General features: G+C 47.5%; 1 protein-coding gene across 1 annotated transcript in view; it reads left to right on the top strand.

The window, feature by feature from the left end:
* Positions 1-452: 452 nt before the first annotated feature.
* The window catches only part of DDX46 (DEAD-box helicase 46), an 83,257-nt gene continuing 57,469 nt past the window's right edge, over positions 453-26,240 (top strand). The window contains exons 1-8 of the mRNA XM_040442308.1: positions 453-584; positions 3,680-3,865; positions 4,482-4,622; positions 7,807-7,897; positions 8,648-8,813; positions 8,904-9,049; positions 12,277-12,390; positions 19,847-20,012. Coding sequence (XP_040298242.1) covers positions 568-584; positions 3,680-3,865; positions 4,482-4,622; positions 7,807-7,897; positions 8,648-8,813; positions 8,904-9,049; positions 12,277-12,390; positions 19,847-20,012 — 1,027 coding nt within the window. The 5' untranslated portion in view covers positions 453-567. The remainder of the gene's footprint in view (positions 585-3,679; positions 3,866-4,481; positions 4,623-7,806; positions 7,898-8,647; positions 8,814-8,903; positions 9,050-12,276; positions 12,391-19,846; positions 20,013-26,240) is intronic.

The following is a 26,240-nucleotide window of genomic DNA, read 5'->3' as shown; positions in this document are numbered from 1 at the left end:
TGTAAATAACATCACTCCCCCCTCTTCAGCCCCTCCAACATACACTCCCATGTAAATAACATCACGGATCTCCCTTCAGCCCCTCGAACATACAGTCCCATGCAAATAACATCACGGATCTCCCTTCAGCCCCTCCAACATACAGTCCCATGCAAATAACATCACGGATCTCCCTTCAGCCCCTCTAACATACAATCCCATGTAAACAACATCATGGATCTCCCTTCAGCCCCTCCAACATACAGTCCCATGTAAATATCAGCACGGATATCCCTTCAGCCCCTCCAACATACATCCCATGCAAATAATATCACTCTCCTCTCTTCAGGCACCAACATAAACTAAACCGCACAGAACTCCATCTTCCCATGCACAGACTAACCACAACATCCCGCTTTTCTCTGAAGTTTAAGTTTCTCCTGCCCTTGTGAGGCCCCGCCCTTTAGATGACGAGACCCCGCCCCTTCCGGTGACATCACACCTACCAGGAGCAACGCCATCACTGCCGTTTGACGACGGAGAGGCGGGAGGTAGAGACTTGGACGTGGTGTAGAGGCCTGCAACGCCATGGGCAGGGAGTCCAGGTGAGTGCTATGGAGCTGAGCGGACTGTGTGCGCCGCGGACGTGCTGAGCTGTGTCGGTCGCGCTGCTGCGCAGTATGGAGGTATCTGTGCCCGGTGAGGCCCATAGTCCAGGTTATCCCTGGTCGCAGAGTGCTCCTGTATAGAACAGCTGTGCTGTATAGTAACCCCAACATCTCACACGTGACCGTTCACCCCACATGGGGACCATTGCCAGTAAACCGGTGCTGGCTGACATCGGTACAGACACCAAGGAGCATTGGACTAAGGGGACTTGGAGGATTCATTGCTGGAACTGCCTGCCGGATCCGAAAATCCGTATGCAAACGGATTGCATTTGTTTTTGGGTCCGGCTTATAAGACCTCTTTCACACTTGCGTTGTCCGGATCCGGCGTGTACTCCATTTGCCGGAGGTGCCCGCCGGATCCGTAACACCGCAAGTGAACTGAAAGCATTTGAAGACGGATCCGTCTTCAAAATGCGTTCAGTGTTACTATGGCAGCCAGGACGCTATTAAAGTCCTGGTTGCCATAGTAGTAGTGGGGAGCGGGGGAGCAGTATACTTACCGTCCGTGCGGCTCCTGGGGTGCTCCAGAATGACGTCAGGGCGCCCCATGCGCATGGGTGACGTGATCACATGGCACGTCATCCATGCGCGTGGGACGCCCTGACGTCACTCTGAAGCGCCCCGGGAGCGCATGGACGGTAAGTATACTGCTCCCCCGCTCCGCACTACACTTTACCATGGCAAACAGGACTTTAGCGTCCTGGTAGCCATGGTAACCATTCAGAAAAAGCTAAACGTCGGATCCGGCAATGCGCGGAAACGACGTTTAGCTTAAGGCCGGATCCGGATTAATACCTTTCAATGGGCATTAATTCCGTATCCGGCCTTGCGGCAAGTGTTTAGGATTTTTGGCTGGGGCAAAAAGCGCAGCATGTTGCGGTATTTTCTCCGGCCAAAAAACGTTCCGTTCCGGAACTGAAGACATCCTGATGCATCCTGAACGGATTTCTCTCCATTCAGAATGCATTAGGATAATCCTGATCAGGATTCTTCCGGCATAAAGCCCCGACGACGGAACTCTATGCCGGAAGACAAGAACAACGTAAGTGTGAAAGAGCCCTTAATGCATTGGAATACCGGATCCATCTCTCTGGTGTCATCTGGAAAAACAGATCCTGTATTTATTATTTTCACATTTTTAAAGGTCTGAGCATGTGCAGACCGGGAAACCAGATCTGGTTTTTCCGGATCACTTGGTACCGGATACGGCATTAATACATTTCAATGGAAAATAATGCTGATCCGGCATTCAGGCAAGTGTTCCAGATTTTTGCTTTGCCGTATAGGAAAAATATATAATATTTTATAGTAGTCATTTTTGGATTTGGTCATACCACTGATGGTGTGTGTATTTTATTTTTTTATATGTGTTAGGCTACTTTCACACTATCGTTGTTTTAATCCGGCGTTCAATTCCGACACCGGAACTGCCCGCCGGATCCGGAAAAACGTGTGAAAACGGATTACATTTGAATCCTGATCAGGATTTTGATCACAATGAAAAAATGCATTGGAAAAAACGGATCCGCCATTTATGGACTTTAACTTTTTTTTCAAATTTTTTGGGTTTAACATGCAAAAGCCGGATCCGTTTTGACTGAACACACAGTGCCAGATCCGGCGTTAATGCAAGTCAATGGGAAAAAGGCCTGATCCGGCGTTCAGTCAAAGTGTTCAGGCTTTTTGGCCGGAGGTAAAAATACTGCATGCTACGTTTTTCTGAAAAGCCTGATCAGTCAAAAAGACTGAACTGAAGACATCCTGATGCATCCTGAAGGACTGACTCTCCATTCAGAATGCATGGGGATAAAACTGATCAGTTCTTTTCCGGATTTGAGCCCCTAGGACGGAACTCAGCGCCGGAAAAGAAAAACGCTAGTGTGAAAGTACCCTAAAAGTGTGGAATGGGAGTATTTGAGTTTTTATTTCTGTAACATTGTCTAAATGTTTTTCCAACTTTTTTTTTTTTTTTTGGTCGACTTGCGATCGTTAGATCACTTCTACCATAGACTGGAATTGCTCCCCTCAGTGTATGGGAAGGCTTTACTATGGCAGGCCTGGGAGCCTTCCGACTGCCATTGCAACCAAATAGTTTCCTGGAGTCTTTTCTGGGAGCAGCCAGCAGAATGCAGCTCTGGAGTATAAAAACATCCTGCAACCCGGGATCAGTGCAGGATGAGAACATACAAACATAGGGGAGAGTTATCAAAACTGCTGTAAAGGAAGACTGGCTTAGGCTGCATTCACACTGGCGTTTCTGGGTCCACTTGTGAGATCAGTCATGGGCTCTCACAAGTGGTCCAAAACGGATCAGTTTTGCCCTAATGCATTCTGAATGGATAAGGATCCGCTCAGAATGCATCAGTTTGCCTCCGTTCCGTCTCCATTCTGCTCTGGAGGCGAACACCAAAACGCTGCTTACAGCATTTTGATGTCCGTCTGATGAAACTGAGCCAAACTGATCCGTCCTGACTTACAATGTAAGTCAATGGGGACGGATCCGTTTTCACTGACACAATATGGTGCAACTGAAAACTGATCCGCCTCCCATTGACTTTCAATGTAAGTCAAGACGGATCCGTTTTGACTTCGACTTTTTTTTGAATGAATAATGCAAACTGATCCGTTATTAACAGATACAAGCGTTTGCATTATCGGTGCGGGTCCGTCTGTGCAGATACAAGACGGATCCGCATCGAACGCCAGTGTGAAAGTAGCCTATGTTGCCCGGAGCAACCAACCAGATTTTACCTTTCTCTTTCCAAAGAAAACTGCATTTTAACTTCAAAATTGGGTTAAAAACTGAAAATATCTGCCTACTTGCTAGAAAGGACAGTAACATAGTTTACATAGGTGTATATCAAACTTAGTCCGGTTTCCACTTCAGTGTTTGGTCAGTGGTTTCCATCAGTGATTGTGAGTGGAGGGAAAGTTTTGTACCTGTTAGTGCTGTAAATTGCTGGTGTGAACTGGGCCTGTCTTCCAGTGTGTACTTACAGGTTTCATCTGGTATGGTTTTCTTTGCTTAGACATTACAGAAAGCGGTCGTCATCACGCGGTCGCTCCGGAAGCAGGTCCAAAAGTCACTCACCGCCTGACAAGAGGACTAAAAGAGAAGACCGTCGATCAAGGAGCCGGGACCGCGATAGAAGGAGAGAGAGGTCACGTAGCAGGGATCGCAGAAGATCGCGCTCCAGAGACAGGAAGCGTCCATTGTAAGTGGTTTGGATGGTTGTTAGTTATCTATTAGGGATGACCGGACCTGTGGAAGTTCAGGTTCACCAGGTTCGGCCGAACTTCAGGTCAAAGTTCGGGTTCGGGACCCGAACTTGACCCCTGATCCCAAACCCCATTGCAGTCAATGGGGACTTGAACTTCATGTTATTATTTTCCGTTATAGCATGGTTATAGCGCAAAATAATAGCATTCTTAACACAGAATGTAAAAGAATATGGCAATTTAGGGGCTAAAAAACAAACCCCTCATCTATTTGTTCGCGTGCAGGAGTGTCTTCTATCTTCTTTCAGCAGGACCGGCAAAAGGACCTGTGATGATGTCACGGCACTCTCCGCGTGGTGACGTCATCGCAGGTCCTGCTGAAAGAAGATAGAAGACACTGTGGCAGCGCGATGAGGCGAGTTGTTTTACCCCTAAATTGCCATATTCTTTTGCCTTCTGTCTTCAGAATGCTATAACCGTGTTATAACGGAAAATAATAAAATCACCTGAACCCCGAACCAGACTCCAGTAAGAACGTTCGGGTCCACTCATCTCTATTTTCTACCCTTAACACAGAATGAACTATTAATATAAATTCTCTTCTCGTGATAGACGTCGTCCAAGCAGAGAAAGAGAGCGGAGCCGGGAGAGGAGAAGATCACGCAGCAGGGAGCGAAGGCGATCCACCAGCAAAAACCGCGGTAGACGATCACGTTCTGGCAGCCCTAGCAAAACTAAAAAGGGAGAAAAAAGGTAACAACCCATTTTTACCTTGTAGCTCCCTTTCTCCCCTGTGTATATTTGCTTTGTGTGGCTCTGATTAAGGTCTCTTTCACACGACCGTTTATTTTTTTCGTTTGCGGGCTGTTTTTTGCGTTCCGTATACGGAACTATTCATTTCAATGGTTCCGCAAAAAAAACGGAATGTACTCTGCATTCCGTTTCCATATTTCCGATCCGTTGAAAGAGAGAACATGTCCTATTATTGCCTGCAAATTACGTTCCGTGGTGCCATTCAAGTCAATAGAACAAAATTGAAAAGATGTATCGCACTCACCATCCGTGTTCACGCTTCTTTATTGGTGATGGCAGACTCGCATGGAGTATCAGTTAACAGCGACGGCCGTTTCGCGGTATGACCGCTTCCTCCGGCTGTTTGATCCACTCTGGGAATCGTGTGTGCGCTGACCTATAGCGTCATAAGGAGGAGGGTTCAACCGACCCATCACTCAAAAACCCCTGACGTCACATCAGCAGCGCACACCTGAAACACAGGCGCATCGATACATTGGTGCAAAATTTTAAAACAAAGATGACAAAAATGAAATACAAGTAACAGTTGCACAAGAATTATAAAAAGGTGACACAAAGTTAATATAAATATCAAAAATGGCATCTAAGCCCTCTGGAGGTGAGCCGAGTAGAAAAAAATACAAAAATATATATGCTCTACAGGAGCATTAATAGTAACTGAGTACTGTTGGTAATGGACCCTCTGGGGTTGCACCAATTGGACTAATTGGTTGCACTGTAAGATTGCACTATTGGGGAGTACTGTTAAGGCTTCATGCACACGACCGTGGTGTGTTTGGCTCTCCGCAAATCGCGGATCCGCAAAAATATAAATGCCTATTCTTGTCCGCAAAGCGCGGACAAGAATAGGACATGTTATATTTTTTTCGTGGGGCCACGGAACGGAGCAACGGATGTGGACAACACACGGAGTGCTGTCTGCATCTTTTGCGGCCCCATTGAAGTGAATGGGTCTGCATCCGAGATTTGTGGTTGGCACAGTAAGGGCCAGTTCACACGACTGATTAAAAAAGAAGACGCCTGAAAAAGTAGCTTTTTTTTTTACCCATGGGTGTTTACTTCATTACCAGCTGAATTGCTTGAGGTTTTTGAAGCAGATCTGCACCAAAAATTGCCGAAAATGCACTTAAAACGCATGGACTTATTTGGTGCTGTTTTTTTCTAGCTTTCTATTCATTTCAATGGGACATTGAGCGCTTCTTCTGCCACGTGATGGGGCACTCTCTCTTTTTTCCACGTGTTAAAAAAATAAAAATAATCTTTTCTCATTGAAGTTAATGGGAGGCTGATTTTGAGGAGTCTGCTCAATGCCTTCCATGGCTGGTTTGCGGGTGCGCGGAGTTAGGTGTTTTTCACTTGTATTACTATACTTAAAGGGTTTCTACCACCACATTTTGACCTAATTAGCTGTCAGACACTAGCGATCTGCTAGTGTCTGCTGTACCTAACCATGCTATTGTAATCCCTTTCTGTGCAGCGGTTACCCTAAAAAAACGTAGTTTTATTGCTATGCTAATGAGCCTCTAGGTGCTATGGGGGCGTCTTTTCAGCACCTAGAGGCTCCATCCACTCACCATTTCTGCCGCCCAGCGCACTCCAGCCCTCCCCTCTGCTCTAGATTGACAGCCTACTCGCGCCTGCGCTGTGTGCTTCTGTATTCAGCGCAGTGACTGTTGGACTGCTCCCTGTGCCGTAATCGGCGCAGGCAAGATGCCGGCGCAGGGAGACAGTCACTGCGCCTGCGCCGAATACAGAAGCACGCGGCGCAGGCGCGAGAATTCGGCCGAGATGCAGAGAAGTAGTCTGTCAATCTAGAGCAGAGGGTGCTGAAAAGACTCCCCCATAGCACCTAGAGGCTCATTTGCATACCAATAAAACTATGTTTTTTAGGGTAACCGCTGCAGAGAAAGGCATTACAATAGCATGGTTAGGTAGATCAGACACTAGCAGATCGCTAGTGTCTGACAGCTAATTAGGTCAAAATGTGGTGGTAGAAACCCTTTAATAGGACTTGCAAGAGGTGATGGTTAACCTTTACATTGCCAACTCGATCAGTGCTGCCATATACAGTCTATTCGTGCGGGCCAGTCTTCAGCACATGGGAGTGCGGAGCCCCAGCATGGTGAAGTAGAAAGTAGTCACCAGCGCTGGAATAGAGAACATCCAGTGATGCTGTGTATTTCCATAGTGCTTGTATTTAGGGAGTCTTGTCCCTCTGGGGGTACTTGTTTATGCTGCATATTGTGACCCATTCTACACCCTACTCCTGAGATGGCTAACCTCCGGCACGCCAGCTGTGGTAAAACTACGACTCTCAAGATGTACACTCGGCTTGGCTGTTCCCAGAAGTCCATAGAAATGAATTGAGCATGCTGGGAGTCGTAGTTTCACCACAGCTGGAGTACCGGAGGTTAGCCATCGCTGCACTAGCCCGGCTGTAACAGAAGCGTCTCCTGTTTGTAGAGACCTGAGTGTTTTTGTGCTTCGTCCTGTCCCGTACGGGTCACTTATTGATGTTGGCCGTCTATGTGGTGTGACCCATTCACTGCATGTCGTGTTACCGGATCACAGCATTGCCCCTGCAATACCAGCTCGTCACCGCGGCACCTGACTTAGAAAGGGTGTCAAGTTGGAACCATCCACTTTTAAGATCATCTTTTAAATCATGGAGAACTTGAGGTAATTGCCCCATTTGTATAGAGCCAAATAAGCCACATAAAGGATTGGGTAGTTGTTATTGGTGTCATGTTGGTATAACACACAGCACAGTGTCGTATGCCCTGAGAACCATTCGGACGGGTTACCTAGCAGGGCCAACAGATGCCATCCTGCTCCACGGTCTTTAACATGGGGAATTTGGCTGTGAAAAGCTTCTAGGAATAGTTCTCCAGACCAAACGCCATGTTGTATTGTGCAGAAGAGAACCTTTCAGTCCAGCAATGCCCTCAGTGTACCCTGCTTTACTGGGTGAAGTATCTACACTTCATTAGATGCCACGCCTAGGAGTAGTATTGTATGATGGCAGCTCTGCATATAGACATGGCTCTGTTATCATGAGACTTTTTTTTTTTTTTTTTTTTAGCTTCCATTTTTATGTTACTATTTTTCAATTACATTTTTCCAGGTCAAAATCACAAGAAAAAACAGACCTTTCAGAGGTAATCAAGGAAAAGAAAAAGGATGAGAAGGAAGAGGATAAGGAAAAGGATGTCAGTGTGAGTATATGTGCTTTTATAGCTACAATAGGAATTGCTTTCAGGTAAATGGAAACCTGAAACAGACCACTGAACTTAGAAAACTAGGCTTGAGCACAGCTAATGCTACATTCACATCAGTATGGACATTACATTCCCTCCTTAAGGGGTTATCCAGTGAATCATGGAAAGCATGAAATCAGACATCATGTGCTGCTTTCTCAGTGAGCAGGACAGAGAAATTACAAGCAGCAAACAGCAGGTGGCGCTGTACAGATACACGCAGTAGTGATAATGTTTAATTACATGAAGTTGCAAAAGTATTCAAATCCAGGTGCTGGTGTGAAAACTGCAGAATACCCCTTTAATAAGAGAAAAATACTGTATAGTTGTATTTATTTTGTACTGTATATATATTAAAAGGTGTCATCAACTACCCTCTTGAGGCAAAGGTATATTGATGATTGGGCCAAACTGAATGTGTAATTTAATTTAATTGGGCTAGCTTGAAATAGTTAGAAATCTTGGTAAATAATTCCCTGATGCTCTGCACTATAGATCCTTAGAAATAGGTCCTTGCGTCCATGTAGATGGGGCAAATGGCCTCTTTTCCGTATCAGTCTTGCTGTGTTAGAGCATCTGAAAAGCACACGACCCGTGTGGTATACTTCCTGGTAAGTAGGTGGTAATTGGGTATTTTTATGTGGACTCTCCTGACTAATGTGCACCTGCTAATGTGGACTCTTCAATATTTTTTTTTTATATGTTTAGAATTTTGATCAGAATAAGCTGGAAGAGGAAATGAGGAAACGTAAAGAGAGAGTAGAAAAATGGCGAGAAGAGCAGCGTAAGAGGCTTGTGGAAAGTATTGGAGAACTGAGAAGAGAAGCAGAAGAAATGCGACAAGGGAAGAAATGGAGTTTAGAAGATGATGATGGTAGGTCACTATTTCTAATAGTCTTTCATATTTTGAGCAATGATTGTATTTGTTTAGACAAAATAAGAAAAAAAAAATTGTCTATCTCAGATGACGAAGATGAACCAACTGAGGGAGAGAAGGAAGTCCTGGAAGAGGAGGATGAGGAGTTGGATCCTCTGGATGCCTACATGGAAGAGGTCAAAGAAGAAGTAAAGAAGTTTAACATGGGCAGTGTGAAAGGTGGAAGTGAAAAGGTGGGCACCACTAATTGTCTTCTGAGTGTTTAGAACAAGACCACATGTGATGCTTTACAAAAGCCTGACAATACATTTCAGTGTTTGTAAAGTATCTTCTGAACATATAAGTCTATAAAAGTGGTGCAGATAGGAGCAAGAGACTTGTAGTATTCCTAGAAACATCTTAAAACCACAAGTTGCGACAGTACCTAAAAGAATGAAGTGACCTTTCAGCCCATCTGAATGTTTGATTTTAATGATCTGTCATTAATGTAGAACAGCAGGACAGCCTCTTTCTATGACTGGAGCGCACAGGTACTGCCATAGTGGACTTTGCCATGTTGCAGCAGCCTCTCTACAGTGGGATATTTGATTTCCATACTGCTTTCCTGGTTGCACTGGTCACTTAGCATTATATTGGGGGAATTTATAGGTGGGATACTTTAGTCTTAAGAGCTTGATTTTAAAGTTGAACCTTTTTTTTAACCCCTTCCCGCCCAGGTCCGTAATAGTACGGTGCAGTGGGACGTGATTTGCTGCCCAGCGCAGTACTATGTGGGCGCAGTTCCTGCACCCGCCCATTCAGCGGCAGGGGTCCGGCAGTCACTGATAGCAGGGGTCTGGCAGTCACTGATAACCCTTGATGTGCCGTGGTCAGTGCTGACCGCGGCACATGCGATGTGTGCAGAGGGTCCCGCAGCTGTGATGGGGACCTGATGGCAGGGAAGGCAGCACAATGCCTTCCTTAAGAATTGTGGCTGCCTTCCATTAGCCTGTGGGATCCAGCCAACTGGATCTCACAGGCAGGATGGCTGTAAGTGTATTACACTGGTAATACACTTACAGCCAATGCATCACAATACAGAAGTATTGTGATGCATTGTAAAGGGGATCAGACCCCCAAACGTTGAAGTCCCAGAGTGAGGCAAAAAATAAAGTTTAAAAAAAAATGAAGTTTTACAAAAAAAAATGTGTTTCAAGTAAAAAAAAAAGCGTCCCCCCCCCCCCCCTAAATAAAATAAAAAATAGAAAAAAATGAGACTAAGAAAAGTAGACATATTGGGTATCACCGCATCCGTATCGACCGGCTCTATAAAAATATCGCATGACCTAACCCCTCAGATGAACACCGTAAAAAAAAAAAAAAATAATGCAAAAAAAATTAAAATTATTTTGGTCACCTTAAATCACAAAGTGCAACACCAAGCGATCAAAAAGGCGAATGCCCCCCAAAATAGTACCAATCTCACATCATCCTGCAAAAAATTAGCTGCCGTTTTATTTAAACTGATCTATCCTCTGGAGTGAACAGAGCTTAGCAGCGCCCAGGCCAGTTGATACTAGTCGTGACGTGACTGGGCCTGCGGTAAACAGTGAGAAGGCCTGGAGCGTCACTGCCTTCTCAAACAGCTGATCGGTGGGGGTCCCGGGCAGAACAAACGGTAGAACCCCTAGACAATCGCCCAAATAATAAAAATAAAAAAACTATGGCTCTCAGACTATAGAGACGCTAAAACAAAAAAATATATATTTTTAATGCTTTTATTGTGAAAAAATAAAATGAAAAAAGTAGACATTTTGGGTATCCCTGCGTTCGTAACAACCTGCTCTATAAAAATACCACATGACCTAATCCCTCAGATGAACACTGTAAAAAAGATTAAAAAAAATGTCACCTTGCATCACAAAAAGTGAATGGGCAAGTGATCAAAAAGTGTTTCAAAAATGCTGTTATTGAATAAAACTTAAAGAGGACCTTTCACCGATTTATTACACTATGAACTAAGTATACAGACATGTAGAGCGGCGCCCGGGGATCTCACTGCACTTACTATTATCCCCGGGTGCCGCTCCGTTCTCCCGCTATGCCCTCCGGTATCTCCGCTCACTAAGTTATGGTAGGCGGAGTCTGCCCTTGTTCTTCTGTAGTGCTGGCCAATCGCATTGCAGAGCTCACAGGCTGTGAGCTCTGCACTGCGATTGGCCAGCGCTAGAGCAGAACAAGGGCAGACTCCTCCTACCATAACTTAGGGACTGAAATCTCTGCCTACTATAACTTAGTGAGCGGAGATACCGGAGGGCATAGCAGGAGAACGGAGCGGCGCCCGGGGATAATAAGTGCAGTGAGATCCCCGGGCGCCGCTCTACATGTCTGTATACTTAGTTCATAGTGTAATAATCGGTGAAAGGTCTTCTTTAAATACTGTCGGTGACTTTGATATGGGGGGAATCTGACCTTATTACTTTGGGCCCCCAGTTATACCAGCCATCACATATTAAGTGTATGCAGCAGCCCCTAGCAGTGCTGCTTTGCTAAACTAGCAGTAATCGCTTATCTGCAGTACTCACTATGCATATAATATGTCATATTAAAATAGGATACCTTGATGAACTAGAGATTGACTGGGGATAGGAAATCTATAATAAGAAATATATAGGCCCTTAGTTCGAGGTGTATGATCGCGTTTGTGCAATTGTAAATCTCCGATCCGACACTACACTTTATCCCTGGGAGGTTCCCATGGAGATGGGGAAGCCTGCCAGAGAAGAGTGTGGTCTGGGTGTATGTAGGTGGCTCGGGGAGGCTGGAGCGAGCCCTGGGAGGATCGTAACTGCAGATGTCCCGGGGCTAGGAGCAGACACACGGCACAGCAGCCGGGGCAGAGACAAAAGCAAGCTGCCGTCTAGGCATCGCATGCGACACAGATCTACGGACAAGCAGGAGAGGTGGGCGCATAGCTGGAGAGCGCGGCACACCCCTGTTCACGTCATGCCGCCATGCTCGCCTATTATGTCTATTCTGGTCCCCCACTTTTGGGGGGAAAAAGTGCGTCTTATAAGGCGACAAATACAGTAAATAAAGTATACATATTGGGTATCGCCGCGTCCATAAGAACCTGCTGTATAAAAATATCAACCCCTCAGGTGAACACCGTAACAAAATTTGTCACCTTACATCACAAAAAGTACAATACCAAGTGGTCAAAAAGTCATATGCACCCTAAAATAGAATCAATCAATCATCTCATACCGGAATAAATTAGCCCCTACATAAGACCGTCGCCCAAAAAAATAAAAATAAAAACTATGGCTTTCAGAATATGGAGACACTAAAAAAAAATCACAATTTTTTGTGACACCTGTCCTATTAGCAAAAAATGGACTGGGCAGAAAGGTGAAAACTGGCCTGGGGTAGAAAGGGTTACATAAATTTTATTTATTGTGTACCTTTTGTTTTATCACAGAAAACTGGACCAACAGTAACAAAGGTAGTTACTGTGGTGAATACTAAAAAGGATGACATGGAGTCCAATAAAAAGAAAGGAGAACTTATGGAGAATGATCAAGATGCTATGGAGGTAATATTTTTGTTGCACCCTCTTCGACTAAAGTATAAAACCTGTATTTGAGACTACCTGAAATGAAGGGACAAATGCTAGGCTGAGCACTGGGATTAAGCCCTCTCTTCAGGAATGTCCCATTTTATGAAAGGACTACTGCACTTTAAGAATTCCATGCACGTTGATCAAAGAAGTAAAAGCTTTGCAATATGTTAGACATGTTATCCTGATTATCGTATGCGCTAGAAACATGCTGCATGTGGCAGTGTAACTTCCTGTTCTGACCTCTGTTGTCTGACAGGGATCACACAGCATTATAATAAATTACAATGCTGTGTGTGCCTGCTAGACCTGGAATCTATTGAATTAGGGTGTATTCACATGACCGTAGGATGCTGCAGTGCAAACTAACTTTATTTTTAATGGGGTTTTTTATTTTTAACAAGAAAAACAGCACCACTCCTGTCCACAGGTTGTGTGTGGTATTGCACTTCACCCCCATTCACTTTCAGTGGATCTGAGCAGTAATAACAGACAACCCATGGACAGGTGTGATGCTATTTCTGGAAGAAAGCATCCATGTTTTTCTGATCCTTGGCAGCACCTTTAAGTTATCTTAGGGGACTTGAACATGCGATTGTTATCTCTTGTCCTATAGACTCTAATGAATTAACATTGCAGCCTATGGGGCATTCAATACGTTCCTTTAGACTTGTCACACGCAGGGCTCCATAGGAACTATTGTTGTGGTAGCCTCAGAGCCTTTAGAAGGCTCAAGGCTACCACCAACAACGAATGGCTTCTCAGATGCTGTGATCACAAATACTTGTGACCACAGCATTTGAGTCTGCAACTGCTTTTCTCCTCCTGTGGGGTGGGTCAGCTTGCATATCTACATGATATAACCTTGTATACGCTGTAATGGAATTGTGAACAGTATCTGTTCACTTAGACTAGTATTTTTCCTAGATTATGTTGGAAGGTAGAGTTTTGGCTCTCTAGGGAAACTCTATATAGAACATGCATGTCTTGCAAACTGTATGTGATTGGCTAAGACAACTTAAAGGGTTTCTGTCACCCCGCAAAACTCTTTTTTTTTTTTTTTTTTGGATAGTTAGATTCCTCATAGTGCGATATAGCAGAATATAATGCTCTTACTTACTTTCATGCGGCCGATTCTTTATAAAACGAACTTTTATAATATGTAAATGAGGGCTCTACCAGCAAGTAGGGCGTCTACTTGCTGGTAGCTGCTGCAGAAATCCGCCCCCTCGCCGTGTTGATTGACAGGGCCAGCCGGGATCTCCTCCTCCGGCCGGCCCTGTCGGTAATTCAAAAATCGCGCGCCTCGTGTCATTCGGCGCAGGCTCTCTGAGATGAGGAGGCTCGTATCCTCAGCACTCCCTCAGTGCGCCTGCGCCAATGACGTCTTCTCTTTCGGTGATGTCATCGGAGCAGGCGCACTGAGGGAGTGCTGAGGATACGAGCCTCCTCATCTCAGAGCGCCTGCGCCGAATGACGCGAGGCGCGCGATTTTTGAATTACTGACAGGGCCGGAGGAGGAGATCCCGGCTGGCCCTGTCAATCAACACGGCGAGGGGGTGGATTTCTGCAGCAGCTACCAGCAAGTAGACGCCCTACTTGCTGGTAGAGCCCTCATTTACATATTATAAAAGTTCCTTTTTTTAAAGAATCGGCCGCATGAAAGTAAGTAAGAGCATTATATTCTGCTATATCGCACTATGAGGAATCTAACTATCCAAAAAAAAAAAAAAAAAAGAGTTTTGCGGGGTGACAGAAACCCTTTAACCACCTCCTGGACGCGCCGGCGCGTCCTCTCGCGAGACGCGAGATTTCCTGTGAGCGCGCACACACAGGCGCGCGCGCTCACAGGAACGGAAGGTAAGAGAGTTGATCTCCAGCCTGCCAGCGGCGATCGTTCGCTGGCAGGCTGGAGATGTGTTTTTTTTAACCCCTAACAGGTATATTAGACGCTGTTTTGATAACAGCGTCTAATATACCTGCTACCTGGTCCTCTGGTGGTCCCCTTTGTTTGGATCGACCACCAGAGGACACAGGTAGCTCAGTAAAGTAGCACCAAGCACCACTACACTACACTACACTACACCCCCCCCCCCCCCCCCCGTCACTTATTAACCCCTTATTAGCCCCTGATCACCCCATATAGACTCCCTGATCACCCCCCCTGTCATTGATTACCCCCCTGTCATTGATTACCCCCCTGTCATTGATTACCCCCCTGTCATTGATTACCCCCCTGTCATTGATTACCCCCCTGTCATTGATTACCCCCCTGTCATTGATTACCCCCCTGTCATTGATTACCCCCCTGTCATTGATTATCCCCCTGTCATTGATTACCCCCCTGTCATTGATTACCCCCCTGTCATTGATTACCCCCCTGTCATTGATTACCCCCCTGTCATTGATTACCCCCCTGTCATTGATTACCCCCCTGTCATTGATTACCCCCCTGTCATTGATTACCCCCCTGTCATTGATTACCCCCCTGTCATTGATTACCCCCCTGTCATTGATTACCCCCCTGTCATTGATTACCCCCCTGTCATTGATTACCCCCCTGTCATTGATTACCCCCCTGTCATTGATTACCCCCCTGTCATTGATTACCCCCCTGTCATTGATTACCCCCCTGTCATTGATTACCCCCCTGTCATTGATTACCCCCCTGTCATTGATTACCCCCCTGTCATTGATTACCCCCCTGTCATTGATTACCCCCCTGTCATTGATTACCCCCCTGTCATTGATTACCCCCCTGTCATTGATTACCCCCCTGTCATTGATTACCCCCCTGTCATTGATTACCCCCCTGTCATTGATTACCCCCCTGTCATTGATTACCCCCCTGTCATTGATTACCCCCCTGTCATTGATTACCCCCCTGTCATTGATTACCCCCCTGTCATTGATTACCCCCCTGTCATTGATTACCCCCCTGTCATTGATTACCCCCCTGTCATTGATTACCCCCCTGTCATTGATTACCCCCCTGTCATTGATTACCCCCCTGTCATTGATTACCCCCCTGTCATTGATTACCCCCCTGTCATTGATTACCCCCCTGTCATTGATTACCCCCCTGTCATTGATTACCCCCCTGTCATTGATTACCCCCCTGTCATTGATTACCCCCCTGTCATTGATTACCCCCCTGTCATTGATTACCCCCCTGTCATTGATTACCCCCCTGTCATTGATTACCCCCCTGTCATTGATTACCCCCCTGTCATTGATTATCCCCCTGTCATTGATTACCCCCCTGTCATTGATTACCCCCCTGTCATTGATTACCCCCCTGTCATTGATTACCCCCCTGTCATTGATTACCCCCCTGTCATTGATTACCCCCCTGTCATTGATTACCCCCCTGTCATTGATTACCCCCCTGTCATTGATTACCCCCCTGTCATTGATTACCCCCCTGTCATTGATTACCCCCCTGTCATTGATTACCCCCCTGTCATTGATTACCCCCCTGTCATTGATTACCCCCCTGTCATTGATTACCCCCCTGTCATTGATTACCCCCCTGTCATTGATTACCCCCCTGTCATTGATTACCCCCCTGGCATTGATTACCCCCCTGTCATTGATTACCCCCCTGTCATTGATTACCCCCCTGTCATTGATTACCCCCCTGTCATTGATTACCCCCCTGTCATTGATTACCCCCCTGTCATTGATTACCCCCCTGTCATTGATTACCCCCCTGTCATTGATTACCCCCCTGTCATTGATTACCCCCCTGTCATTGATTACCCCCCTGTCATTGATTACCCCCCTGTCATTGATTACCCCCCTGTCATTGATTACCCCCCTGTCATTGATTACCCCCCTGTCATTGATTACCCCCCTGTCATTGATTACCCCCCTGTCATTGATTACCCCCCTGTCATTGATTACCCCCCTGTCATTGATTACCCCCCTGTCATTGATTACCCCCCTGTCATTGATCACCCCCCTGTCATTGATCACCCCCCTGTAAAGCTCCATTCAGACGTCCGCATGATTTTTACGGATCCACTGATAGATGGATCGGATCCGCAAAACGCATCCGGACGTCTGAATGAAGCCTTACAGGGGCGTGATCAATGACTGTGGTGATCACCCCATATAGACTCCCTGATTACCCCCCTGTCATTGATCACCCCCCTGTAAAGCTCCATTCAGACGTCCGCATGATTTTTACGGATCCACTGATAGATGGATCGGATCCGCAAAACGCATCCGGACGTCTGAATGAAGCCTTACAGGGGCATGATCAATGACTGTGGAGATCACCCCATATAGACTCCCTGATCACCCCCCTGTAAAGCTCCATTCAGATGTCCGCATGATTTTTACGGATGCACTGATAGATGGATCGGATCCGCAAAACGCATCCGGACGTCTGAATGAAGCCTTACAGGGGCATGATCAATGACTGTGGTTATCACCCCATATAGACTCCCTGATCACCCCCCTGTCATTGATTACACCCCTGTCATTGATCAACCCCCTGTAAAGCTCCATTCAGACGTCCGCATGATTTTTACGGATCCACTGATAGATGGATCGGATCTGCAAAACGCATCCGGACGTCTGAATGAAGCCTTACAGGGGCATGATCAATGACTGTGGTTATCACCCCATATAGACTCCCTGATCACCCCCCCTGTCATTGATCACCCCCCCCTGTCATTGATCACCCCCCCTGTCATTGATCACCCCTCTGTAAGGCTCCATTCAGACATTTTTTTGGCCCAAGTTAGCGGAATTATTATTTTTTTTTCTTACAAAGTCTCATATTCCACTAACTTGTGTCAAAAAATAAAATCTCACATGAACTCACCATACCCCTCACGGAATCCAAATGCGTAAAATTTTTTAGACATTTATATTCCAGACTTCTTCTCACGCTTTAGGGCCCCTAGAATGCCAGGGCAGTATAAATACCCCACATGTGACCCCATTTCGGAAAGAAGACACCCCCAGGTATTCCGTGAGGGGCATATTGAGTCCATGAAAGATTGAAATTTTTGTCCCAAGTTAGCGGAACGGGAGACTTTGTGAGAAAAAAATTAAAAATATCAATTTCCGCTAACTTGTGCCAAAAAAAAAAAATTTCTATGAACTCGCCATGCCCCTCATTGAATACCTTGGGGTGTCTTCTTTCCAAAATGGGGTCACATGTGGGGTATTTATACTGCCCTGGCATTCTAGGGGCCCCAAAGCGTGAGAAGAAGTCTGGTATCCAAATGTCTAAAAATGCCCTCCTAAAAGGAATTTGGGCCCCTTTGCGCATCTAGGCTGCAAAACAGTGTCACACATCTGGTATCGCCGTACTCAGGAGAAGTTGGGGAATGTGTTTTGGGGTGTCATTTTACATATACCCATGCTGGGTGAGAGAAATATCTTGGCAAAAGACAACTTTTCCCTTTTTTTTTTATACAAAGTTGGCATTTGACCAAGATATTTATCTCACCCAGCATGGGTATATGTAAAAAGACACCCCAAAACACATTCCTCAACTTCTCCTGAGTACGGAGATACCAGATGTGTGACACTTTTTTGCAGCCTAGGTGGGCAAAGGGGCCCATATTCCAAAGAGCACCTTTCGGATTTCACAGGTCATTTTTTACAGAATTTGATTTCAAACTCCTTACCACACATTTGGGCCCCTAGAATGCCAGGGCAGTATAACCACCCCACAAGTGACCCCATTTTGGAAAGAAGAGACCCCAAGGTATTTCGTGATGGGCATAGTGAGTTCATAGAAGTTTTTATTTTTTGTCACAAGTTAGTGGAATATGAGACTTTGTAAGAAAAGAAAAAAAAAAGAATCATCATTTTCCACTAACTTGTGACAAAAAATAATAAGTTCTATGAACTCACTATGCCCATCAGCGAATACCTTAGGGTGTGTACTTTCCGAAATGGGGTCATTTGTGGGGTGTTTGTACTGTCTGGGCATTGTAGAACCTCAGGAAACATGACAGGTGCTCAGAAAGTCAGAGCTGCTTCAAAAAGCGGAAATTCACATTTTTGTACCATAGTTTGTAAACGCTATAACTTTTACCCAAACCATTTTTTTTTTTACCCAAACATTTTTTTTTTATCAAAGACATGTAGAACAATAAATTTAGAGCAAAATTTATATATGGATGTCGTTTTTTTTGCAAAATTTTACAACTGAAAGTGAAAAATGTCATTTTTTTGCAAAAAAATCGTTAAATTTCGATTAATAACAAAAAAGTAAAAATGTCAGCAGCAATGAAATACCACCAAATGAAAGCTCTATTAGTGAGAAGAAAAGGAGGTAAAATTCATTTGGGTGGTAAGTTGCATGACCGAGCAATAAACTGTGAAAGTAGTGTAGGTCAGAAGTGTAAAAAGTGGCCTGGTCTTTCAGGGTGTTTAAGCACTGGGGGCTGAGGTGGTTAAGTGACAAGGCTACAGGGAAGAGTGCAGATGAGGAAGGCACCATGCATGGAACTCAAGATGTTGAAGCATGACCATATGCCAGGAAAGGGGCCGTAGGAATGATTTTTCTGGTCATGACGCATACGATCTGCAGTCCACTGTTACCACATGGCCTGCCGGTGAAAAACCAAAATTAAGCAACTGACAGAAATATGGAAATGAGATGTAGGACTTGTGAACCATGCATGAAGAAGCACTTATTTATTTTCCCAACTTGGTCCCCTATCTGTCACATCAATAGGGGTAGTACATTGAAAGACCTAACTGGCCTCTTTATTCTGCATAACATAACACTCTTCCTGGGGCTTTAGGATTATGTGCCCTACAATCTGACGACCAGGCTGATACAGCATCTTCTGTCAGCTGGTAATAAGAATTTCTATGCAAGTCTATGAGACTCTCATCAAGGATCTGCTGTATCAGTCCAGTGGTCAGACTGTAAGTTACATGATCTTGCAGTACCGAAAAGTTAGGTATTTTATTGTACTATCCACCTCCTTATTAGTGTTAAATGAATAGGTCCTCATCAGATCCGCAAATATTGCGAACCAAAAATACGGTCTGATCTGCAGGTGTCTGACAGGCCGCACCGCTTCTGATGAGCTGTTGTGAAGCAGCTCAGGTGCCGGAAATGCACAGCTCCACCCATTGTGTAGTTGTACTGAGCTGGTTACGGAAGACTTTTCCGATTCTGGATGGGCCATGAATAGTAGAATTTTAGAGAATCGCTCAGAGCAGGGGAGAGCTGTGAAGCAATTCAATGCAGAGACCACTTTATATTGAATTTCTGCCTCCTGGGCACTTGTGGAGAAAAATCTGTCAGAATAAATGTTCATATTCCTGATAATAAAAGATCAGCAAAAGGTATGTTTGTTCTGTTCTCCTAACCCCTATTCAGTGCTGTCAGCAGTTTAGCATGGTTAAAGCTGCTGGCGAATTCCCTTTAAAGTACTTGTTATCATTTTAGTATTCTTCAGAAGAAGAGGAGGTTGATCTTCAGACTGCCTTGACCGGATTTCAGACAAAGCAGCGCAAACTCCTGGAGCCAGTGGATCATGGAAAGATAGAATATGAGCCCTACAGGAAAAACTTTTATGTGGAAGTTCCAGAGTTAGCCAAGATGACACCAGAAGGTAAAAGCATTTCATATAAGACTGTTTGCTTACATACTTGCCCTTTTCTGCCACACCATTCTGTGGAGCTGCTCTTGTTCTCCTGCTGCTGTTCACAAACTGCAATGTTGACGTCCTGGATATGGCACGTGACCACTGCAGCCAATCACTGTCCTCAGCGGTCAGTATAAACACTGGTAAGAGCTTTATACAAAATGTGGGACTGGTCCCTCGTTTCAGGAAAAACCAAGCTTTACATACTGAAGTAGGGACCGGTATGGTGCTCTTGCTATGGGGGGTACAGTAGCAGTTCTGGTTTACGTCATGCCAACATAGATCAGAAGTCCTCAGAGGACTTGACAGAGGTTGACGCCCCTGCACACCCAGCGTTTTGGCAGTTCTTTCCCTATCCGAAGCAATGGGACAATAACTGGTTGGGAGCACACATACAAGACAGAGCTGAAGTCTTTGGCACCACTTTTTGCTACAATACTTCAGACTCCATTTACTGATCAGTCTGAATAGACTGGTTATAGCATGGTGGTTGCTGATCTGATATTGATGACCTATGCTGAGGATAGGTCATCAATATAAATTGCTGCACAACCCCAGTTTCACATGAAAAAAAATAACCTAGTAAGACCAAGTTCACACCAGCTTAGCTTTCCGTTCTTCTTCTGATCCATCAGAAGAACTGCAAAAAAAAAGCGAATCTGTTATTTTGCGCATCAGTTATGAGCAATTTGCATCAGTGTGTCCCATCCATCAGAGAGCAGTTATTTTTGACAATTTTACTTACCTGCATTTCTATGAACCTAATGTTTTGTGTAGTCACATTTTTTGTAAACTGCGCTGCTTGCATTGTTTTTCTTTCTGTTTATCTTACTTTCTCGCCCAATTCCTTGGGGGACACAGGAAACCTTGGGTATAGCTCATCTCCATAGGAGGCGTGACACTAAGTGAAAGACTGTTAAGCCCCTCCTCCAGCAGCTATACCATCAGCCTGGAGCGAGCGACTACCAGTTTTTTGCTTAGTGTCAAGGAGGCAAGACACTCTCTGCACTGCAGAGCTGTCTTTGCTAAAGATTTTAGTTTATTTTATTTTTATTTTTATTTTTTTCCAACAGGGACAACAGAGTCGCAATAGACCTCTCTGTTTTCCCGGGGTTGAGCTGCGCCAGTGCCGGTTATCCGCACTGCTGCCTCCCCCACAGAAGAAAAGGAGGACCAGGGCAGCCCAGCTCCCCTGCATCCCGCCAGCACAAGGGTCGCCCACCTGCAAGCCCCTCTCCAGCTCCCTGCCACTTCGGTGCCAGTGGCTGAAGGGGCGTCCCTGCTGGATGGACAGAGGGTGAAAACGTCGAATGGTGAGGTGGCTGTGCAGCCGTTCCTACCCCCTCCCCCCTCCCCCCCTCCTGTCAGGGCCTGCTCCTGCTGTCCCCTCTGCCTGACCTTCATGTCGATTACAATTTACAGCTCTTAGCTGTGAGTCTGCGGCTCCTTTGTGTGTGGGGGCAAAGCGGAGCGATGCTCGAGGGGGAGAGTTACAGCGCAGCTTACCTCAGGTGCGGCGGCCGTGGGCCGCCTTTTCGTTATCAGCTGCTGGATAGCAGGCGCACTTGTACTGCGGCTGTGTTCAACTGCCGGCTGACATTCTGACAAGCGCACGCTCTTGTCCGGCCACCGGTGTGCGTTCGCCTCCGCTTATATGGAGGTGAACGGGGGACATTATTCTGTGGGTTTTTCGGCGGCATGTAATATTTTGAATCGCGCGCGCGCGAAAAGTTTCATCGGTGGGCGGAGCTTCGTTCCGTTTCCACTGTACATGTTAGGCTTCAGTCAAGGGGCGGACGTCTTTCTTCCCGCCCCTCACTAGCCCCGCCTCCTCTTCGTGCCTGCCTGCTCTCAGGACGGATTACCTCAGGGCTCTGAGGACCGCTGCTGTTGCCGCTGCTGTGCTGTCTGCTCCCACTGTGACCTGGTAGGACTGTTGACCCCTTCTAGCACTGCAGCCCTCTGGTCTGGACGTTTTTTGTATATTACTTCCAGCCAACATGTCTGACCCCTCAGTGCCTGCTGGTCCTTGGTATCATACCTGCACCGCATGTAAGGCACCCCTTCCTCAAGGGCAGCCTGACCCGCATTGCTCGGCTTGCAAAGCCCCATTACAGGGTCCGCCATCTGCTGTGTCACCCCCTGGCCTCTTGGATCCCCCTGACTGGGCGAGATCCCTTTCCCAGGCTGTGGTCAGTCTCACTAATGTTGTGGGCCGCCTTGCAGATGCATTGCCCTTACCGCAGCCGGATAATTCCCCTGCTGGGCCCTCCGGGTCCGCTACCTTAGCTGACCCGTCTGAGTCTCTCTCTCCAGGCGACACCTCCAGAGCCCGTCAACCCCAGAAGCGGTCCAGGGCGGAGCACCTATCATCCTCGGATGCTTCAGTATCACCCCCAAGGGTGCGCCCTCAGTCGGGTCCTTCCTCATTACAGGATATGCCCTCTGAAGGGGAACTAGCCGATTCTGATTGGGATATGGACTCGGCCTTGCCTTCAAAGCTGGCTTCTGCCGTGGGCCATCTTATTAACAATATCCGTGATACCTTTAAGATTCACGATGACCCTCCTAATTCTGAAAAGACCAGTGTTTCCTTTTTTCGCCAAAAACAGGCGTATGCGGTTTTTCCCCTCCACGCTGACTTCTCGTCGGTGGTTTCTAAGGCCTGGGCCCGTCCTGATGCCCGTTTTACCCCGCCTAAGAAGTTGGATATCTGTTATCCATTCCCGGCGGATTGCATTACAAACTGGGCGTCACCACCTAAAGTCGACCCCCCTGTGGCCCGTTTGTCCAAAAGCACGGCTATTCCCGTTGCAGATGGTTCTTCCTTACAATCCACTGAAGATCGCCGGATAGAGGCCATTACAAAGGGTATCTTTGCAGCCTCCGGTTCCGCCCTCAGGCCGGTCTTTGCCTCCGCTTGGGCTGGAAAAGCGGTTGCAGAATGGGCGTCTCAGCTGGATCAGGAGCTTGAATCCGACGTCCCTATTCAGGACCTCCGGGCTCTGGCCCAACTTATCGTTCAAGCCGGAAAATTTGTCTGTGAGGCATCCCTGGATGCGGGGGCTCTCATAGCCCGTTCATCTGCCCTGGCCGTTTCGGCTAGAAGGGAGCTTTGGTTAAAGGTTTGGACGGCGGACGCCACGTCAAAGCGGTCTCTTACTGGCCTTCCCTTCACTGGTTCTCGATTGTTCGGGACCCGCTTGGATGAAATCATCTCTGAAGCCACGGGAGGGAAGAGTACACATCTTCCCCAATCCAGGACTAGGAGCACCACTCGAGGCCGTCCCACCTTTTCTTGCTTCAGGTCTTCCCGCAGGGCTCCCACACCTCGCACCACTTCAGGTCCATCCTCTAACCCTGTCCAAGACAGACGTAAGAAACCTTTTTTTCGGACCCAGCCCTCCTGGCTCAAGTCACAGCCTGCTCGCCCTCCCGCGACCAAGCAGAACCCTACCTGAAGGTGCGCCCCCACCCACCCGGGTGGGGGGACGTCTCCTCCTGTTCAGGGACTTCTGGCAGGCGCACGTCTCCGACGCCTGGGCTCTCGAGGTGGTGTCTTCCGGGTACAAACTCGAGTTTGCGTCCCTCCCCCCAGTTCGGTTCTTTCGCTCCCGGGTTCCTCGGGATCCCCAAGGGGCGGCCGATTTCTTTACTGTCACTCGTACCCTTCTGGACAAAGGGGTCATCGCTCCGGTTCCTATGGAGGAAAGATTCAAAGGGTTCTATTCGAACCTTTTTGTGGTCCCCAAAAAAGAAGGCTCGGTTCGTCCCATTCTGGATCTAAAACGGTTAAACCGTTTCCTTCGTCTTCAGCGGTTCCGGATGGAGTCTCTCAGGTCGGTGGTGGCCTCTCTGGAAAAAGGGGAGTTCCTGGCTTCTATCGACATCCAGGACGCCTACCTTCATATTCCAATCGCTCGGTGTCATCAGTGCTTTCTGCGCTTTGCAGTGGGGTCCGACCACTACCAGTTCGTTGCCCTCCCCTTCGGGCTGGCGACGGCCCCTCGCGTTTTCACAAAGGTCCTAGCCCCTGTCCTCGCCTTACTTCGTTCCAGGGGAGTTTTTCCTCTTCCATATTTGGACGATCTCCTTATCAAGGCACCCTCTCTGTCACTGACATCTGCCAGTGTGGACCTCTCGCTACAAACCTTACGCCGGTTCGGTTGGATTATCAATCTTCCCAAATCCGCTCTTGTTCCATCCAGGCAACTGATCTTTCTGGGGATGCTGCTGGATACAGATGCAGCGGAGGTTCGGCTTCCGTCAGAAAAGCGCCAGCTCCTTCATCAGTCGGTTCGGAGCCTTCTGAACCACCGCCGTCCTTCCTTCCGGTTCAGCATGCGGGTCTTGGGACAGATGGTGTCCTGTTTCGAAGCAATCCCCTACGCGCAGTATCACTCCCGCACCTTTCAGACTGCCATTCTGTCTGCATGGGACAAGTCCCAGGAAAGTCTGGATCAGCACTTTCCCCTTCCCCCCCAGGTTCGCTCCTCTCTACTCTGGTGGTTACGGACCCCTTTCCAAGGGAAGTCCTTCCTACCGATAACTTGGTTGGTGATTACCACCGATGCCAGTCTGCGGGGTTGGGGGGGGGGGGGGGTTTCCTCCTCGGTCCGTACAAGGCACTTGGTCTCCATCGGAGTCCAAACTGCCAATCAATGTTCTGGAGCTGAGGGCGGTTCTCCTCTCACTCCGGCATTGGACTTCGCTGCTTCAGGGTCACCCTGTTCGTGTCCAATCGGACAATGCCACGGCTGTGGCATACATAAATCATCAAGGGGGCACTCGCAGCGCGGCGGCAATGAGGGAGGTGTCTCTAATCCTTCGCTGGGCGGAAGTTCATGTTCCAGCCATTTCGGCCGTTTACATCCCGGGGGTGGACAATTGGGCAGCGGATTTCCTCAGCCGGACGACGATCAACCCGGGCGAGTGGTCTCTGCACCCCGACGTCTTCGAGTCTCTTTGCCTCCGTTGGGGTCGTCCGGACGTGGATCTCATGGCCTCCAGATTCAACCACAAGCTCCCCACCTTCATGGCCAGAACCAAGGATCCGGACGCTTACGGCGCGGACGCGCTTGTCCTTCCCTGAACGGAGTTCTCTCTCCTCTACGTTTTTCCGCCCCTGCCTCTGCTTCCACGAGTCCTTCGGAAGATCGCGGCGGAGGGCACGCCTGCGATCCTAATAGCCCCGGATTGGCCTCGTCGTCCTTGGTACGCCGACCTTATGTTGCTCCTGGCAGACGCCCCCTTGCCTCTGCCTCTAAGAGAAGACCTCCTCTCTCAAGGACCGATCTTCCACCAGCATTTAGGGTCGCTTCGTTTAGCGGCGTGGCTATTGAAACCGCGGTCCTAACGCGGCGGGGGTTTTCTGCTGACGTGGTCCGTACCATGATTCGTGCGCGTAAACCGGCATCGTCCAGGATTTATTACCGAACCTGGCGGGCCTATTTGAATTTCTGCGAGACCTTAGATGTTCATCCCCTTCGGTTTTCTCTCCCCACGATTTTATCCTTCTTGCAGTCTGGTCTGGACTTGGGTTTGGGTCTCAGTACCCTAAAGGGTCAGATCTCAGCGCTTTCGATCCTTTTTCAGCGACCTCTGGCTCCGCTCGGTCCAGTTAAGACTTTTCTTCAGGGGGTTGCTCACTATGCTCCCCCGTATCGCGCTCCCGTTCAATCTTGGGATCTTAATGTTGTGCTGACGGCTCTCCAATCTTCTCCTTTCGAGCCTCTGCGCAGGGTTTCCCTTCGCTTGTTGTCTTGCAAAGTTTTTTTCCTCGTTGCCATCACGTCTCTTCGGCGTGTGTCTGAATTGGCGGCACTTTCTTGCGTAGAACCCCTCTTGGTTTTTCACCAGGACAAGGTGGTTCTCCGCCCGGTTCCGGATTTCCTTCCGAAGGTGGTGTCCGCTTTTCACCTGAATGAAGATATTGTCCTTCCTTCTCTGTGCCCGTCCCCGTCTCATCCTCGGGAACGGGATCTTCACCGTCTGGATGTTGTTAGGGCTCTGAGGATCTACTTGGATGTAACTAGACCCTTTCGGCGCTCGGATTCTCTATTTGTGGTTCCGGAGGGTCCGCGCAGGGGGCTGGCGGCATCTAAAGTGGTTATTGCCCGCTTCATCAAGATGGCTATTGCTGAGGCTTACCGTGCTAAGGGCAGGGAACCGCCCTTTGGTGTTACCGCTCATTCT

Source organism: Bufo bufo, chromosome 1 (genome assembly GCF_905171765.1).
Source record: "Bufo bufo chromosome 1, aBufBuf1.1, whole genome shotgun sequence".
Classification (NCBI taxonomy): Eukaryota; Metazoa; Chordata; class Amphibia; order Anura; family Bufonidae; genus Bufo; species Bufo bufo.
The sequence above is the reverse complement of the archived record's forward strand: the minus strand, read 5'-3'. Positions and strand labels throughout refer to the sequence as shown.